Source organism: Apodemus sylvaticus, chromosome 20 (genome assembly GCF_947179515.1).
Source record: "Apodemus sylvaticus chromosome 20, mApoSyl1.1, whole genome shotgun sequence".
Classification (NCBI taxonomy): domain Eukaryota; kingdom Metazoa; phylum Chordata; class Mammalia; order Rodentia; family Muridae; genus Apodemus; species Apodemus sylvaticus.
In genome coordinates this window covers 61852227-61871688 of record NC_067491.1, presented here as the reverse complement: position 1 = coordinate 61871688, position 19462 = coordinate 61852227, and the positions used below count along the sequence as shown (strand labels likewise).

Sequence of the window (19462 nt, the reverse complement as noted above, 5' to 3'; positions counted from 1 at the left end):
TCATGGCACAGCCACGGGTGTACCAATATTTCTTTAATGGATGGCCTCATTATGGGGTCTATAGTCATTAATCTCTTTAATAGGTCTCGAAGCTCTGGAGACAGGTGATACGGGATCCAACAGCTCCGGGCTAGGATCAGATGCTTTATCTTGGAGTGCACTGTCTCTCGGAAGGGAAGGTGGCCAATAACTAAATAGTATAATACTACACCGAGACTCCAGATGTCAGTTGGGAGGCCATCAAATTGTTTGTGATCAAACACTTCAGGAGCACAATATTGTGGTGTGCCACAAAATCCTTTGAACTTTTCCCCAGAGGCCAGTCTTTTGCCTAAGCCAAAGTCAGTAAGTTTCACATGCCCCTCCCAATCCAATAGGATGTTCTCGGCCTTGATGTCTCGGTGGACAATATTCTGACTGTGGATATAGTTGACGGCCAAAGAGAGTTCTGTAAGTATCCTACGTGCCTCTTCCTCGTCCAGATGCCCACACTTGTTGATGTGTTTCAGCAGGGATCCCCGGGCTGCATATTCCATCACCAGGTACGTTTTGTGCCTTGTCTCGAATATCTGGAACAACTGTATTATGTGACTATGGTTCAGGGATTTCACAAGATCTATCTCAGAGATGACCAGGAAGTCTATATTTGTGCCCCTTTTCAATATCTTGATGGCTACCATGGTCTGGGTCATAAGGTGGAGAGCCACTTTGACTTCTGCAAAAGACCCTTTATCTAGGGTGCCCAGGATATAGTAATGCTGTGCCAGGGGGTTCCCTTCATGACAACTGGCCTCGAGGTCCCCCGACATCACACTTCCATTCTCTTGGTCACCAGGAGCTACAGCAAGCAAAGATGGCAGGGAAAACAGATCAGAATTCCTTCTAAGATAGGTTACTACTAGAGATTCTGAGATTAAGAGACACAGACACTTCCATAGACGAGTCTGGCTCTGCCTAAGGACACAGGGAAACCAGAACAAAGCAAAGACAAACACAGAGGATGGAAAGAAGGAAGAAGGCTCAGAGCAGAAAGAGAGCAAGGGTGATGGAAGATAAAATTTTAGCCAGGAGAACAGGGATCCCGATTTCAAAGGAGCAGAACATTGACAAGCTTACCCAAGATGTCCATCATGAAGGACTGAGCTAAAGGCCACACTTGAACATCAAGATAGCTTTACCCAGAAATGTGTGGGATGCAACTTGCCCCAGTAGATACAGTATCTACACGGGATGGGGGCAAAAGTCACACAGCACCTATGAATAAGAATGAAAATTTGTCAGTATTTTTCTGGAATGGATGTTGAGGTCACTCTGTTATACAGAACATCTTAGTCCAACAGAGATATATACCACAATTTTTTCCTTATATGCAGGATACTGGTGGTTTGAGGTTGAATTAAAGGGAGGGGGAACTCTGAGGGGACTGGAGGATAAGAGGCAGGATGAGCTAGAGAGTAACAGACAGTGACAAAGTCAAAAGAGAAGTTAGGAAAACAAATATGGATGTTGGCCAGGGAGGGACGCTGCTCAGGTTTCTTCCCACATTTCATCCCAGCACTCCGGAGGCAGGCAAATCTTTGAGTTTGAAGCTACCCTGGTCTACACAGAAAGTTACAGGTTGGCCAAGGCCATACAAAGAAATCCAGTCTCCCAGGAACAATAAAACAAACTGAAGAAGGAAAGAGAAACGAAGAAAGGAAGGAGAAAGGAGGGGGAAGGAAGGAAAACACATGGATGTTAATCCAGAAAGCAAAATGATAATAATTAAATGAACAAGCAAACAACAAGAAGGCAAAGCTGTAAACAAAGCTCCCAAATGAATGAAATCACATAAACAGAAACCCAAACCTCTGAGTTTACGGAAACAGCAGGAAAGTACTCAGTCTGTGGACATGTAGCTGATGTTCAATGTCGAAATCCAAACAATCACCGATGTCCAAATCTGATCCAACTACCGAGTCCTGCAGTTCACTACCAAACAGCTCTCTGCACAGAAGGACACAAAACAGCCCAGACAGTGCAGTATATGATCAGCTCTTGGTCATTCCTCACAATGGCTCTCTGTGTCATCAGAGCATTAGTGACCAATCAGAGCTGGCACAACCCACAGTGATTTTTCTCACTCCTTACAAGGTGCTCTGTCTGTTACTGTTCATTTCACTGAGAGCAAGCACTGGACAAGAGACACCTTAAGGGAGGGAGAGCTCTATTTAGATTCATGGCATGAGGGGTTTGGAGGGAATGTTGGGGTTCCCCCACTAGGGTTTTAGTCTCATGTCAAAAGGAATGTTTTAGATGGGGTGGGGACAAGAGAATCTCTCTCTCTCTCTCTCTCTCTCTCTCTCTCTCTCTCTCTCTCTCTCTCTCTCTCTCTCTCTCTCGTGTGTGTGTGTGTGTGTGTGTGTGTGTGTGTGTATGTGCACACATTTGAGTGTGTGTTTCCAACCAGATGTATAAAAGTACAACAAACTTCATTTCGGAGATTTGGGGGTGAGGAAGCATCCAGGAGAGGGGCTCTCTGCTCCAAGACCAAGCAATCAAAGCTTGTCCTGGATTCTTAGCAGGCACAGATTTCTAAGGGTAGATATTTCCTGTAGAAATAGGTGAAGATTGCTGGAATGTCATGTCCTGATTTTCTGGAGCTCAGAGTTTGGTGGGGTTTTTTTTCCCTCAGGAACTAGTGGGTTTTTTGCTTAGTGATTACTCAGTTTTGGTTTTTGGTGTTTGTATTTATTTGTTTCACCCTGTTTCTTCCACATATGCTCCATTGGCCAGGCTGGGAAGTCCTTTCAGGCCACAGGTTGCTTTTGCTTAGGTTCTAGGGCTCAGTCATGGAGCTCTTCAGGACGGGTGGACTGAACATGGGGATCCCAGTGGAGGAGTTAGGGGAAGGATGAATAAGATGATGAGGTTCGCAACCCCATTGGAAGTACAACAATATCAACAAACCAGACCCCCCCCCCCAGAGCTCTGAGGAATTAAACCACCAACCAAAGAATACACATGGAGGGACCATGGCTCCAGCTGTATTGGTAGCAGAGGATGGGATTATCTGGCAACAATGGGAAGGGAGGAACTTGGTCCTATTAAGGTTTGATGCCCCAGTATAGGAGAATGGTAGGGCATAGAGGCAGGAATGAGTGGGTGAGTAGGGGAGAATCCGCATAGAAGCAGGGGGAGGGAGGGTGGGATAGGGTTTTTTTTTTTTAGTTTAAACTGTGAAGGTGGATAGCATATGAGATTTAAATAAATAAAATAACCAATAAAAATTTAAAAAACCAACAAGAAGAAATAAATACCAAAGTAGACAGGGAAAGACAAGGGTACATCCACCCACCAAAATGAAATGTTTACTTTTTGAAATTTTTTGTCTCCAAACTCAACTAAAAAATAATCCACCCACTAGAAATGCCACACCAATTTTTTGGCTAATAAAAAAGATTGAGCCATGAAATGCACATGCAAACAATGTGAATACATTATTTAGACTAAACTGTTTCTATTTGCGATATATTTTATATACCTATATGCATACGAGTGTAACAAAAATTCATGAAAAGTAGCCTGTAAAAGTAAAAGAAAGCAAGGATTGTATATTAGAAATTTCGGAAGAAAGTAAGAAAAAGAGAAGGCAGAAAAATATATTTATTGCATAATAATCACACACTATAAAAGTACAATTTAAATGGAAAAAGCAATTTCCAATAAATGTAAGTTTTACAAACACTGTAGAGTCAGCCATATTATCCCTCCTCACACAGCAACTAAAGCATTTCATTCAATGTATTAGCCATGGTTTTGGTTACTATATATGTTATTGAATTGTATTCATACCTGTGTCCACCAAAATGATGTTATCCTAATTTGACTACATGAACATAAAACAAATTTCCAGATAGAAACTAACAGATATCAATTCCCAAATACTTCATTAGCCACTGAGAAGAAACAAGTCAAAGAATTCATGTAATTTATCTCTATGTAGTTCATGGGCTTTGTGTACCAGTTGATAAGGGTGCTAGTATGTACGAGATTTATTCCTGACACTTGGTGTTAGATAATATGTAGAGGCTTCCTCCTTAGTGAATACTGATTCATCTTTTTCGCAGTCCTTGCATGCCTGTATCTATTTACCTTGGGCTGGATCTTGTGAGGTTAACTCTTACAATTTGTGATATCAACCAGTGTTGTCATTATAAAGATTTTGTTTAGGCACCACTCTGGAAATCAGTTTGGCAGTTCTTCAGAAAATTGTACATAGTACTGAGGACCCAGCTATACTACTTCTGTGCACATACACAGAAGATGCTCCAACATGTATTAAGGTCACATGCTCCACTATGTTCATAGAAGCCTTATTTGTAATAGCCAAAAGCTGGAAAGAACCCAGATGTCCCTCAACAGAGAAATGGATACAGAAATTGTGGTATATATATACAATGGAGTACTACTCAGCTATTAAAAACAAAGAGTTCATGAAATTCTAGAGCAAATGGATGGAACTAGAAAGTATCATCCTGTGTGAGGTAATCCAATCACAATAGAACACAGATGTGCACTTGCTGATAAGTGGATATTAGCCCAAAAGGTTGGAATACCCAAAATACCATTCACAGACCACATGAAGCTCAAGAAGAATGAAAACCAAAGTGTGGATACTTTGGTCCTTATTAGAAGGGCATCTAAATACTCCTAGCTCACAGTCAACTAATGGACTAGGGTCCCTAATGGAGGAAATGGAGAAAGGACCCAGGGAGCTGAAGAGGTTTGCAGCCCCATAGGAGGAACAATAATATGTACCAACCAGTAACCCCAGAGCTCCCAGGGACCAAACTACCAACCAAACGTTACATGTGGAGGGACCCTTGGCTCCAGCTACATATGTAGCAGATGATGATATTTTAAGGCAGCAATGAGAGGAAAGGCCATTGGCCCTTTGAGGGATTAATGCCCCAGTGTAGGAGAATGCCAGGTCAGGAATGTGTGGGGTTGGTAAGCATGTAGAGGGGTGATGGAATAGGGTGTTTTCAGATGGGTATGAGGAAAGGGGCTAACATTAGAAATGTAAATAAACCAATCGAATAAAAAATCGAAGAGAAGGGGGCTTATGGGACTTTCGGGGAGGGGGGGGGGCTAGAAAAGGGGAAATCATTTGAAATGTAAATAAATTATATCAAATAAAAAAATAAAAAAAAATCCTACCTTAAAAAATAAAACATTTTAGAAGGGCAAAACAAATTTTCAATAAATAGAAGTTTTAATAACAATGTATTGTTATCCATATTAGCCATCCTCACACTGCATCTGCAGCAGGCCATTCAATGTCTCAGCCACGTTTTGGATTACTATATATATTACAGAGATCTATTAATATTTTTCAGCCAAAATGACATTATCATAGCTTGATTGCATCAACAACAAAAGATTTCCAGAAAAAAAATACCAGATATCAATGCCTAAAGAATTCATAAACAATTTAGAAGATGTGCTTCTTTAATTTTGCCCAATGAAGTTCTATGTACCAGTTCATAAATTTACTGGTATGTATCTGTTTTTTCCTGACCTCTATGGGTTAGATAATAAATATGGCTTCATCTCCATGAATTGTGATTTGCTTTCTTTACAGAAGTTCTTGCTTATCTGTATCATTCACCTACACGTGGGGATTTAGCCACTATACATTGTTTTTATTGTTAAGGAATTATTTAATATATTTACATTCCAAATTTTGACCCTATCCCAAGTTCCCCCTCCCAGAGTCTTCAAGCCACATCCCCTCCAGTTTTATTCTAAGAGATTATTCCCCACACACCCTACCCACAACCACCACCTCACCCTGGTCATCACCCTTCCTTGGGTTCAAGTAACTGCAGACCTTGGCACATCACTCCCACTGACCCCATACAAGGCAGTCCTCTGACATTTAAGCACTAAGGGAGATGGAACAGTTGATGTTCTCCTTGGTTGGTGGCGTAGTCACTGGAAGCTCCCAGGGATTTTTGATACTGTTGGCCTTCATATTTGGATGCAATCAATCCCCTGCAGCTTCTTCAATCCTTCCCCTAACTCTTCCATAGGAGGCCCTGATCTCAGTTCATTGGTAGTCTCTAATTATCTGCATCTGCCTCAGTCAGCTGCTGGTAGAGTCTCTCAGAGGATAGCCATGCTAGGTATCAATCTGAAAGTACAACAGAGAATCAGTAATAGTGTCAGGGTTGGATACGTGCGCATGGGTCTGATCCCAGATTCGGCTGGTTCCTGAATGGCCTTTCCCTCAGTCTTTGCTCCAGCTTTGTCCCTGCATTTATTTAAGACAGGAACAAATCTGGGTCAATTTTTTGAATGCTGATTGGTGACCCATTTCCTCCTCTGAAGGCCCTGTCTAACTACAGGAAGTGGTCTCCTCAGGTTTCATTGCCCCACTGTTGGTCCTTGTTAGCTAAGATCACCCATATTGACAACTATGAGCCTTTCACCTCCCAGGTCTATAGGATTTTCTAGAGAAACACCTTGATCCCTGCAACCCCCAGCAACTGCACATCTCTATTCCTTCTTCTGACCCTCTGGGCTTCTCTCTTGTCTCTCCCTATACCTGATCCTGCCCCATTTTCCACTCCCCCTCTCCTATTAAACAAATAAAAATAAAACCTTGGGTCTAGCACTGGGGTTATTTGAGCATTTAAGTGGTCATGCTCCTGTTGCAGAGAACCTGATGAAGAGCCTCTAGAATATACTTAAGTAAACTCAAAGACATCTTAAACGATAGATCAGAGGATCATGATCCTCTGTCCATAAGACATTCCTGAAGTGATGCATGCATGAGCACACATGCACACACACATACTTACAAATAAAGTATTATTTACAATTAGCCATATATTCTTATCATGGAACAAATAAAAATGTATAATTTATGTAGTAACCATGTGTATTCCTGGAAAATGAGACAAATAACTAATAGTTTCTGCTTAGCACATTGCCTCTTTAGAACAGATACATTGTAACTATTCACTACACACATGGTATTGGTGCACTCATGATGACAATGGAGTTGACTCTAAAATTCAACAGGTATGCCTTATGTCACAGTCAGAATTAAAGAAAATGTGGAGAGAAAACACAGTAATATGCTCATATTAACAAAACTTCCATTACTATATTACCTGTGTTCCTTTCTTGTATTATAGGTGCAGGACACAACATAATTTATCAAAATTCATTGAAGAAAGTCATTGCCTATACATTCTTTTAGTTATTATGTTGTACATCCTTCATGGCAATCAAACTAACAGGAAAATGCAAGCACGTCTACCCTACAGAACAATGTATTTATTCTGCCTTAAAATTGTTTTATTGATTGAAAATAGTCCCTGCTTATGATACATTTGTTGAGTAACTCCATGAAAGAAACATAGAGACCCCCTCAGCATATGATATGTTCTTTGGAGAAATGGGGGGAATTTCTCTAATACCCTCATGTCAAAAAAAAAAGGGAATGAGTTGTTAAGAGTGGAATGAAATATATATATATATTCAGTGTTATAGAATGGATAAAGATCAAATTATTAACCTGATTTCTACCTTGAAATTAAGTTATGCATCTGAAGTAATAACTTCACCTTGGTAGTAGGTTACACAAGAATGTGACACAAATGTGACACAAAGGGTATACAGGAGTAAACTGGCCAAGTATTGGTATGTAGACATGCATGCATGAAAGATAGAATTGTCTCAGAACCCTAGGAACCATAGGAGAGTAAAAAGTGAACTTAAGTCCAATACTATTAAGTTTTGTGGAGCATGGTGCACCTTTAATTAAGTTCATCAGTTCTTGGTATGGGTCTGTAATGTGTATTTCTATTTTTCCAACGATGATGTCCTTTGATGTGATATGTGGGCATTATCTTGAAGGGCTCTTGAATAAATTCTTTCTTGGTAAACATTTTAGGCCATAAACACAGAGGCAGAAAGCAACACTGGGGTGTTTCAGTCTTGGAGTCATTATTGTTATTCCTAGTGGAAATGAAAGTATGTCCTTGATGCTGTAACCTGTTTGTCACTGAGTGAGGTGACTCATATGAATAGCCTGAAGGATAAAGTGCCATAGAACTCTCAAAGGGTGAATGGAAGGATCCTTGCACATATCTCTGGCTGATTAAAGTGAAATATTCTGTCATCATGTCAACAACAACAGTGCAAGCACACTCACACACACACAGGCACGCACATGCAAACACATATGAGCACTGAATATATATATGTAACACCCCATAGGTTGTACCATCCCACGACTTAGATCTTGGCAGAAACATTTCTTAATATGCCCTTCTCTTGGCTTTTTATCTTCTGGTTTTTACAGATGCGAACACCCATCTGGATCATTGCAGCCCTTTCCAGCCTAACAGAATCAGAATACCTACTACACTATGATGGTTCTGTGGTCATTGGTGCATTTTTTCCTCTCTTAAGTGACTCTGCTTCAAGTTTAAAAATAGATTGGAAAACAATACCTTTGGGCACATCTAATAATTTATGGTAAGTGATTTGTATCAACTCATTTTTAAATATTCATTTGTCCTACTTTAAGTGTGGATTTGAACCTTATTCCAAAAATTTCATCTCATGAGGTTTCCTTCATATATTCCCTTCCAAGATCCTCTGTTTAATTTTCTTTTCTTGGTGACTCCTTATGTCCTCTCAAGTGAGAAGAGAAATATGTCATTACAGAGTTTTGTGTTTCATATTTGGTCATTGCAGTTTGATCACCTTTCACCATGCTGTCTGTAATTCCTCAGACTGTGAAGACATATCATGCCAGTCATGTCCTACAAGGGATATTGGCAGTAGCCTGACACAACAATTCAGAGAATTGGGGAGTTTCATTTGTGATTGTATTAGAGCAGGTAATACCATTGAAATCTGTGACATTGTAATACCTCCTCAGGTTCTAGAGTGATCAGTGTTGCTTGTGTCAGCTGACACAGATTTGAATGCAGTGATGGCAGAATTAGAAATTTATCTCTTTACTTTTATTTTCTATCCTTAACATTTTGCAGAGTATTGAAAGCTAATATTTTTTAAATCATATAATTTCAGATTTTTATCCATTACAACCTATTTAATTTATAAATTTCCACTATGCAATACTTGATTTCATGAATTTATTCATACAGTAATATTCTGAGATTATGTCACTAAAGGCCCTTTCCTAGACAGTCTAAAATCTGCAGGAACAGCAGATCTAGACAAAGTTTGCTTCAACTTCCTTGGTAATCTCAGACATAAATAGCAATGTACAATAATTTTTCAAGGAAATAAAGTGTATATTGTAGCATGCTGAAATTTCTATCAGGGTATATATAAACTAAAGAGCTGAAATAGAGAAACAAAGTACACACTCAACTCTGAATTCAACCTGGGGAAGGAAAACTGTGCAATGAATGTCCTGCTTCTGGTTAGTTGCTGGAAAATTGCTGAATGTCTAAGTGGATTTAGTCTAAGTAGAAACATTGCTAACACTTTGCTTGCAAATTGGTATGGTGATAAATTGTTAGGTCAAGGCAGTGTAGAAGGGAAATGATTCAGAAATAAAACATCATTAGGTGAAGAAGACATCTTTTCATATTTTGAAATAAATTTTAATATTAAAGATGATCAGAGTAATGCAAAAGTTCACAACTAGCTGAAATATTTCATGTGGCTCTCTAAATGCCCCAGGTATATATCTTTTTTAACTTTGTAAGAACCATTGATGCACTTGATAAATCTTTTACACTGTTGTGCAGTTACACCACGTCAGGAAACACTTTGCACTATGCCCCATTTCTGTCCAAGAGAGTGTAGTGGGAGCAATCTCACTGCAAAAGCACATTTGCAGTTGACCAGCTCATCAAATACTAACAAGTGGAAAATGACTTGTCAGATGATTTAACAAGATATGAAATAAGACAACAGAATTTAGGAAGTATTAAATATATTTATATCGCCTTATTTAATTTAATTTTAAAATATCTACTTTTCTACAAGAAAGGGTATCTGAATATAAAGTATTCATATAAAGTAAATATAGAGTAAGATCTATTAAATTTCATTCATGCTTCTGATTAAATCTTTTATAATAGAGTGATGCGGTGCACAGTCATTTGAAAAAGGATCTTTCTGATATTCTTTCTTTTCCGTTCCTATGTGCACAAGTGCAAGTGTCATGGTCACAATGAGCACAATGATCATGTGCTTTAGAGTGGCTAGAATTATGAACCTTAACACTGGAGTTTTAATTTACGCGTGTGTAATTGAACTCATTTTCTGATTTTTTATTATTAACCCATTTTGCAATAGTTTAGTGGAAGGTATTTTTTTAATGAAAAAATATTTTGGAATCATAAAAGCAGGCAAGCATGAAAACCCCAAGCTGAAGTGTTTCCCAATAAAATGAAGTCTGCATGTTTGATCCATTTTATATACTGGTGTTTATAAAACTATAACTTTTTTCAGCAAATTATTGCTAGTGATGCCTTCAGTTACAAGGATATTTGGTGGATATCAAACCACCCAGAACATCCTAATCATTTAACCGTAGAATTTTTGGTGTAAGGTGATTTAAATTAACAAAATAACATGACAATAGTACTTTGGAAGTGAAAGTATATGGTAATAAACAAAAGAATAAGATCTTTTTATTTATTTATTTATTTATTTATTTATTTTGGATTTTTGGAGACAGGGCTTCTCTGTATAGCCCTGGCTGTCCTGGAACTCACTCAGTAGACCACGCTGGTGTCGAACTCAGAAATCTGCCTGCGTCTGCCTCCCAGAGTGCTGGGATTACATGTGTGTGCAACCACTGCCTGGCAAAGAACAAGTTCTTTATCCACACATGACACTAATATTTGTTACATTGTGAATATTCTTGCATTGTCCCTTAAGCCCTATTTCTAACTCACTGTCTCAAAATCTGTACCTCAGAGCTAATCCACTTGTCAGTGAGAACATGCCATGTTCATCTTCCTGGGTCTGGGTAAGCTTGCTCTGGATAAATTTTTCTAGTTCCAAATTCCATGATGCCCTATTAAAAAGTTGAGTACTATGGCAGTATGTAAACTTAACACATTTTTGTCTATTCTTTGACTGAGGGATATCTAGATTGCTTCTGGTTTCTGGCTGTTATTCAGTAAGTTGCAAAGAACATGGTTGAGCAAATGTCCTTGGGCACAACAGTAGAATATTTTGATGTAAGCTCAGCAGTGGTATGGCAGGCTATTGAGTTGCTGATGGACAAGGTCTCTGTAAAAGTTTGCCATGAATGGAGGAGCAAGCACACCCTTTCCTTGAGGTCCTCACCAGTGTCAACTGTCACTTTTGTTTCTGATCTTAGCCAAGCAGACATGTGTAAGATGAAATCACGGAATCATTTTGATTTACATTTTTCTGTTGAATTTTGAACATTTATTTAAATGTTTCCCAGACACTTAAGATTTTTCTGTTGAAAATTCTGTTCAGATATGTATTGCATTTTAATTGAAATATTTGATTTGAAATATTTGTTTTCTAGTCTCTTAAGTACTCTAAATATTTTGGATAATAGCTATCTGCAAGAAGTGGAATTGGTGAAAATCTTTCTTCATTCTGAAGACTGCTGTTTTGAACAACTGGTCTTTCCTTGGCCTTACCAAACCATTTTTATTATCATTTTATTAGCTGCGATAATGTACAGTAACTGCATGATTGGTGTTCTGTTCAGAAAGTCTTTCCTCTTCAATGCATTCAATGGTTTGCCCAAATTTCTCTGAGATTATATTCAGTATTTCTGGTCTAATGTTAATATCTTTGATCTATTTGGAATTTAGGTTTGTGCAAAAAGCTAGATGTGCATCTATTTGCATTCTATAATCATTGGCATCTAGTGAGACCACAACAATTCATGGAAAATACTTTCTTATTTACAATGGTACAATTTTTGGATTTTTATCTGAGATCAAGTGTCCATAGGTGTATGGATTCCAATTAGGGTTTTTCGTTTAATTCTATTAATAAACCTGTTTGTTTTAAGCTAAAACAATGATGGTTTTATTACTATTGCTCTGTAGCACAGTTTGAAATCAGGGAAAGTAATACCTTGGGATTTTCTTTATTGTACATAATTGTTTCATCTATAGTGGCATTTTATTTCTACGTATGAAGTTACATATTCTTTTAAGTTTTGAAAAGTATTCTGTTGTAATTTTGATAATGATTAAGTTGAAACAGGAGATTTCTTTTGATTAGAAGGCCATTTTCATTATGTTGATCCTACTATTACATCAGCTCTTGAGATCTTTCTTTCTTCTGACATCTTCAATTTATTTTCAGTGACTGAACCTTTTTATTATACATGGTTTTTTTTAGGTTTACGATATATATATGCACATTTTCTTTTTTTTTTTAATTCCAATTTTTTTATTCGATATATTTTATTTACATTTCAAATGATTTCCCCTTTTCTAGCCTCCCCCCACTCCCCGAAAGTCCCGTAAGCCCCCTTCTCTTCCCCTGTCCTCCCTCCCACCCCTTCCCAGTTCCCCGTTCTGGTTTTGCCAAATACTGTTTCACTGAGTCTTTCCAGAACCAGGGACCACTCCTGCTTTCTTCTTGTATCTCATTTGATGTGTGGATTATGTTTTGGGTATTCCAGTATTCTAGGTTAATAACCACTTATTAGTGAGTGCATACCATGATTCACCTTTTGAGTCTGGGTTACCTCACTTAGTATGATGTTCTCTAGCTCCATCCATTTGCCTAAGAATTTCATGAATTCATTGTTTCTAATGGCTGAATAGTACTCCATTGTGTAGATATACCACATTTTTTGCATCCACTCTTCTGTTGAGGGATACTTGGGTTCTTTCCAGCATCTGGCAATTATAAATAGGGCTGCTATGAACATAGTAGAGCATGTATCCTTATTACATAGTGGGGAGTCCTCTGGGTATATGCCCAGGAGTGGTATAGCAGGATCTTCTGGAAGTGAGGTGCCCAGTTTTCTGAGGAACCGCCAGACTGATTTCCAGAGTGGTTGTACCAATTTGCAACCGCACCAGCAGTGGAGGAGTGTTCCTCTTTCTCCACACCCTCTCCAACACCTGCTGTCTCCTGAATTTTTAATCTTAGCCATTCTGACTGGTGTAAGATGAAATCTTAGCGTTGTTTTGATTTGCATTTCCCTAATGACTAATGAAGTTGAGCATTTTTTAAGATGCTTCTCCGCCATCCGAAGTTCTTCAGGTGAGAATTCTTTGTTTAACTCTGTACCCCATTTTTTAATAGGGTTGTTCGGTTTTCTAGAGTCTAACTTCTTGAGTTCTTTATATATATTGGATATTAGCCCTCTATCTGATATAGGATTGGTGAAGATCTTTTCCCAATTTGTTGGTTGCCGATTTGTCCTCTTGATGGTGTCCTTTGCCTTACAGAAACTTTGTAATTTTATGAGGTCCCATTTGTCAATTCTTGCTCTTAGAGCATACGCTATTGGTGTTCTGTTCAGAAACTTTCTCCCTGTACCGATGTCCTCAAGGGTCTTCCCCAGTTTCTTTTCTATTAGCTTCAGAGTGTCTGGCTTTATGTGGAGGTCCTTGATCCATTTGGATTTGAGCTTAGTACAAGGAGACAAGGATGGATCAATTCGCATTCTTCTGCATGCTGACCTCCAGTTGAACCAGCACCATTTGTTGAAAAGGCTATCTTTTGTCCATTGGATGTTCTCAGCCTCTTTGTCGAGGATCAAGTGGCCATAGGTGTGTGGGTTCATTTCTGGATCTTCAATCCTGTTCCATTGATCCTCCTGCCTGTCACTGTACCAATACCATGCAGTTTTTAACACTATTGCTCTGTAGTATTGCTTGAGGTCAGGGATACTGATTCCCCCAGATTTTCTTTTGTTGCTGAGATTAGTTTTAGCTATCCTGGGTTTTTTGTTGTTCCAGATGAATTTGATAATTGCTCTTTCTAACTCTGTGAAGAATTGAGTTGGGATTTTGATGGGTATTGCATTGAATCTGTATATTGCTTTTGGCAAAATGGCCATTTTAACTATATTGATTCTACCCATCCATGAGCATGGGAGGTTTTCCCATTTTTTGAGGTCTTCTTCCATTTCCTTCTTCAGAGTCTTGAAGTTCTTGTCATACAGATCTTTCACATGTTTGGTAAGAGTCACCCCAAGATACTTTATACTGTTTGTGGCTATTGTGAAGGGGGTCATTTCCCTAATTTCTTTCTCAGCCTGCTTATCCTTTGAGTATAGGAAGGCCACTGATTTGCTTGAGTTGATTTTATAACCCGCCACTTTGCTGAAGTTGTTTATCAGCTGTAGGATCTCTCTAGTGGAGTTTTTTGGGTCACTTAGGTAAACTATCATGTCGTCTCCAAATAATGATAGTTTGACTTCTTCCTTTCCAATTTGTATCCCTTTGACCTCCTTATGTGGTCGAATTGCCCAAGATAGTACCTCAAGTACAATATTGAAAAGATAAGGAGAAAGGGGGCAGCCTTGTCTGGTCCCTGATTTCAGTGGGATTGCTTCAAGTTTCTCTCCATTTAGTTTGATGCTGGCTACCGGTTTGCTGTATATTGCTTTTACTATGTTTAGGTATGGGCCTTGCATTCCTGTTCTCTCCAAGACTTTAAGCATGAAAGGATGCTGAATTTTGTCAAATGCTTTTTCAGCATCCAATGAAATGACCATGTGGTTTTGTTCTTTGAGTTTGTTTATGTAGTGGATTGTATTGATGGATTTCCGACTATACATGTTTTTAACTTGCTTGGTGTTTGGCACCACAATATTTTTATATAAATTGTGGCTATTGTAAAGGGTGGTTCACTAGCAATTTCTTCCTTGGTCTCCTTATTGATTCCATGTAGGATGGTTATTGATAATTTTTAGTTAGTTTAGTATATGTGACTTTGGACTCACTTATTTAGATTATCATATCATCTGTGAATAGTGATATTTTGATAGCTTCCTTTTCAACTTGAATTCCCATAAACTCCTTTTCTGTTTTATTGTTCAATCTACAACGTCAAGTACTATATTAAATAGTTCTGGAGATAGTGGACAGCTTTGTCTTGTTCCTGATGTTTGAAGAATTGCTTTCTTGGAATTAGGCTTGGTGTAAACTGGCTTTCTTAAGTGTATGTCCCTTATACCACAGATCAGTAGAAAACTATTTATCTTTTTTCTTTATTCGGTATATTTTTTATTTACATTTCAAATGATTTCCCCTTTCCTAGCCGCCCCACTCCCAAAAAGTCCCGTAAGCCCCCTTCTCTCCCTCTGTCCTCCCACCCACCCCTTCCCACTTCCCAGTTCTGGTTTTGCTGAATACTGCTTCGTTGAGTCTTTCCAGAACAAGGGGCCATTCTTCCTTTCTTCTTGTACCTCATTTGATGTGTAGATTATGTTTTGGGTAATCCAGGTTTCTAGGTTTATATCCACTTATTAGTGAGTGCATACCATGATTCATCTTTTGAGTCTGGGTTGCCTCACTTAGTATGATGTTCTCTAGCTCCATCCATTTGCCTAAGAATTTCATGAATTCATTGTTTCTAATGGCTGAATGGTACTCCATTGTGTAGATATACCATATTTTTTACATCCACTCTTCTGTTGAGGGATACCTGGGTTCCTTCCAGCACCTGGCAATTATAAATAGGGCTGCTATGAACATAGTAGAGCATGTATCCTTATTACATGGTAGGGAATTCTCTGGGTATATGCCCAGGAGTGGTATAGCAGGATCTTCTGGAAGTGAGGTGCCCAGTTTTCGGAGGAACTGCCAGACTGATTTCCAGAGTGGTTGTACCAATTTGCAACCCCACCAGCAGTGGAGGAGTGTTCCTCTTTCTCCACACCCTCTCCAACACCTGCTATCTCCGGAATTTTTAATCTTAGCCATTCTGACTGGTGTAAGGTGAAATCTCAGGGTTGTTTTGATATGCATTTCCCTAATGACCAATGAAGTTGAGCATTTTTTAAGATGTTTCTCCGCCATCCGATGTTCTTCAGGTGAGAATTCTTTGTTTAAGTCTGTACCCCATTTTTTAATAGGGTTGTTTGGTTTTCTGTAGTCTAACTTCTTGAGTTCTTTATATATATTGGATATTAGCCCTCTATCTGATGTAGGATTGGTGAAGATCTTCTCCCAATTTGGTGGTTGCCGATTTGTCCTCTTGATGGTGTCCTTTGCCTTACAGAAACTTTGTAATTTTATGAGGTCCCATTTGTCAATTCTTCATCTTAGAGCATACTCTATTGGTGTTCTGTTAAGAAACTTTATCCCTGTACCGATGTCCTCGTCTTCCCCAGTTTCTTTTCTATTAACTTCAGAGTGTCTGGCTTTATGTGGAGGTCCTTGATCCATTTGGATTTGAGCTTAGTACAAGGAGACAAGGATGGATCAATTTGCATTGTTCTGCATGCTGACCTCCAGTTGAACCAGCACCATTTGTTGAAAAGACTATCTTTTGTCCATTGGATGTTCTCAGCCTCTTTGTCGAGGATCAAGTGGCCATAGATGTGTGGGTTCATTTCTGGATCTTCAATCCTGTTCCATTGATCCTCCTGCCTGTCACTGTACCAATACCATGCAGTTTTTAACACTATTACTCTGTAGTATTGCTTGAGGTAAGGGATACTGATTCCCCCAGAATTTCTTTTGTTGCTGAGAATAGTTTTAGCCATCCGGGGTTTTTTGTTATTCCAGATGAATTTGATAATTGCTCTTTCTAACTCTGTGAAGAACTGAGTTGGGATTTTGATGGGTATTGCATTGAATCTGTATATTGCTTTTGGCAAAATGGCCATTTTAACTATATTGATTCTATCCATCCATGAGCATGGGAGGTTTTCCCATTTTTTGAGGTCTTCTTCCATTTCCTTCTTCAGAGTCTTGAAGTTCTTGTCATACAGATCTTTCACATGTTTGGTAAGAGTCACCCCAAGATACTTTATACTGTTTGTGGCTATTGTGAAGGGGGTCATTTCCCTAATTTCTTTCTCAGCCTGCTTATCCTTTGAGTATAGGAAGGCCACTGATTTGCTTGAGTTGATTTTATAACCCGCCACTTTGCTGAAGTTGTTTATCAGCTGTAGGATCTCTCTAGTGGAGTTTTTTGGGTCACTTAGGTAAACTATCATGTCGTCTGCAAATAATGATAGTTTGACTTCTTCCTTTCCTATTTGTATCCCTTTGACCTCCTTATGTTGTCGAATTGCCCAAGCTAGTACCTCAAGTACAATATTGAAAAGATAAGGAGAAAGGGGGCAGCCTTGTCTGGTCCCTGATTTCAGTGGGATTGCTTCAAGTTTCTCTCCATTTAGTTTGAGGCTGGCTACCGGTTTGCTGTATATTGCTTTTACTATGTTTAGGTATGGGCCTTGAATTCCTGTTCTCTCCAAGACTTTAAGCATGAAAGGATGCTGAATTTTGTCAAATGCTTTTTCAGCATCCAATGAAATGACCATGTGGTTTTGTTCTTTGAGTTTGTTTATGCAGTGGATTGTATTGATGGATTTCCGACTATACATGTTTTTAACTTGCTTGGTGTTTGGCACCACAATATTTTTATATAAATTGTGGCTATTGTAAAGGGTGGTTCACTAGCAATTTCTTCCTTGGTCTCCTTATTGATTCCATGTAGGATGGTTATTGATAATTTTTAGTTAGTTTAGTATATGTGACTTTGGACTCACTTATTTAGATTATCATATCATCTGTGAATAGTGATATTTTGATAGCTTCCTTTTCAACTTGAATTCCCATAAACTCCTTTTCTGTTTTATTGTTCAATCTACAACGTCAAGTACTATATTAAATAGTTCTGGAGATAGTGGACAGCTTTGTCTTGTTCCTGATGTTTGAAGAATTGCTTTCTTGGATTTAGGCTTGGTGTAAACTGGCTTTCTTAAGTGTATGTCCCTTATACCACAGATCAGTAGAAAACTATTTATCTTTTTTCTTTATTCGGTATATTTTTTATTTACATTTCAAATGATTTCCCCTTTCCTAGCCGCCCCACTCCCAAAAAGTCCCGTAAGCCCCCTTCTCTCCCTCTGTCTTCCCACCCACCCCTTCCCACTTCCCAGTTCTGGTTTTGCTGAATACTGCTTCATTGAGTCTTTCCAGAACAAGGGGCAATTCTTCCTTTCTTCTTGTACCTCATTTGATGTGTAGATTATGTTTTGGGTAATCCAGGTTTCTAGGTTAATATCCACTTATTAGTGAGTGCATACCATGATTCATCTTTTGAGTCTGGGTTGCCTCACTTAGTATGATGTTCTCTAGCTCCATCCATTTGTCTCTAAGAATTTCATGAATTCATTGTTTCTAATGGCTGAATGGTACTCCATTGTGTAGATATACCACATTTTTTGCATCCACTCTTCTGTTGAGGGATACCTGGGTTCCTTCCAGCACCTGGCAATTATAAATAGGGCTGCTATGAACATAGTAGAGCATGTATCCTTATTACATGGTAGGGAATTCTCTGGGTATATGCCCAGGAGTGGTATAGCAGGATCTTCTGGAAGTGAGGTGCCCAGTTTTCGGAGGAACTGCCAGACTGATTTCCAGAGTGGTTGTACCAATTTGCAACCCCACCAGCAGTGGAGGAGTGTTCCTCTTTCTCCACACCCTCTCCAACACCTGCTATCTCCGGAATTTTTAATCTTAGCCATTCTGACTGTGAAGGTGTAAGGTGAAATCTCAGGGTTGTTTTGATTTGCATTTCCCTAATGACCAATGAAGTTGAGCATTTTTTAAGATGTTTCTCCTCCATCCGATGTTCTTCAGGTGAGAATTCTTTGTTTAAGTCTGTACCCCATTTTTTAATAGGGTTGTTTGGTTTTCTGGAGTCTAACTTCTTGAGTTCTTTATATATATTGGATATTAGCCTTCTATCTGATGTAGGATTGGTGAAGATCTTCTCCCAATTTGTTGGTTGCCGATTTGTCCTCTTGATGGTGTCCTTTGCCTTACAGAAACTTTGTAATTTTATGAGGTCCCATTTGTCAATTCTTCATCTTAGAGCATACTCTATTGGTGTTCTGTTAAGAAACTTTATCCCTGTACCGATGTCCTCGTCTTCCCCAGTTTCTTTTCTATTAACTTCAGAGTGTCTGGCTTTATGTGGAGGTCCTTGATCCATTTGGATTTGAGCTTAGTACAAGGAGACAAGGATGGATCAATTCGCATTCTTCTGCATGCTGACCTCCAGTTGAACCAGCACCATTTGTTGAAAAGGCTATCTTTTGTCCATTGGATGTTCTCAGCCTCTTTGTCGAGGATCAAGTGGCCATAGGTGTGTGGGTTCATTTCTGGATCTTGAATCCTGTTCCATTGATCCTCCTGCCTGTCACTGTACCAATACCATGCAGTTTTTAACACTATTGCTCTGTAGTATTGCTTGAGGTCAGGGATACTGATTC

General features: G+C 38.9%; 1 protein-coding gene and 1 pseudogene across 1 annotated transcript in view; one reads left to right on the top strand and one right to left on the bottom strand.

The window, feature by feature from the left end:
• LOC127670660 (sperm motility kinase X-like) lies at positions 1 to 809 on the bottom strand (annotated as a pseudogene).
• A 7511-nt stretch (positions 810 to 8320) lies between these two features.
• LOC127670972 (vomeronasal type-2 receptor 116-like) overlaps positions 8321 to 19462 on the top strand; it is a 46552-nt gene continuing 35410 nt past the window's right edge. The window contains exon 1 of the mRNA XM_052165604.1: positions 8321 to 8535. Within this exon, the coding sequence (XP_052021564.1) occupies positions 8321 to 8535 (215 nt within the window). The remainder of the gene's footprint in view (positions 8536 to 19462) is intronic.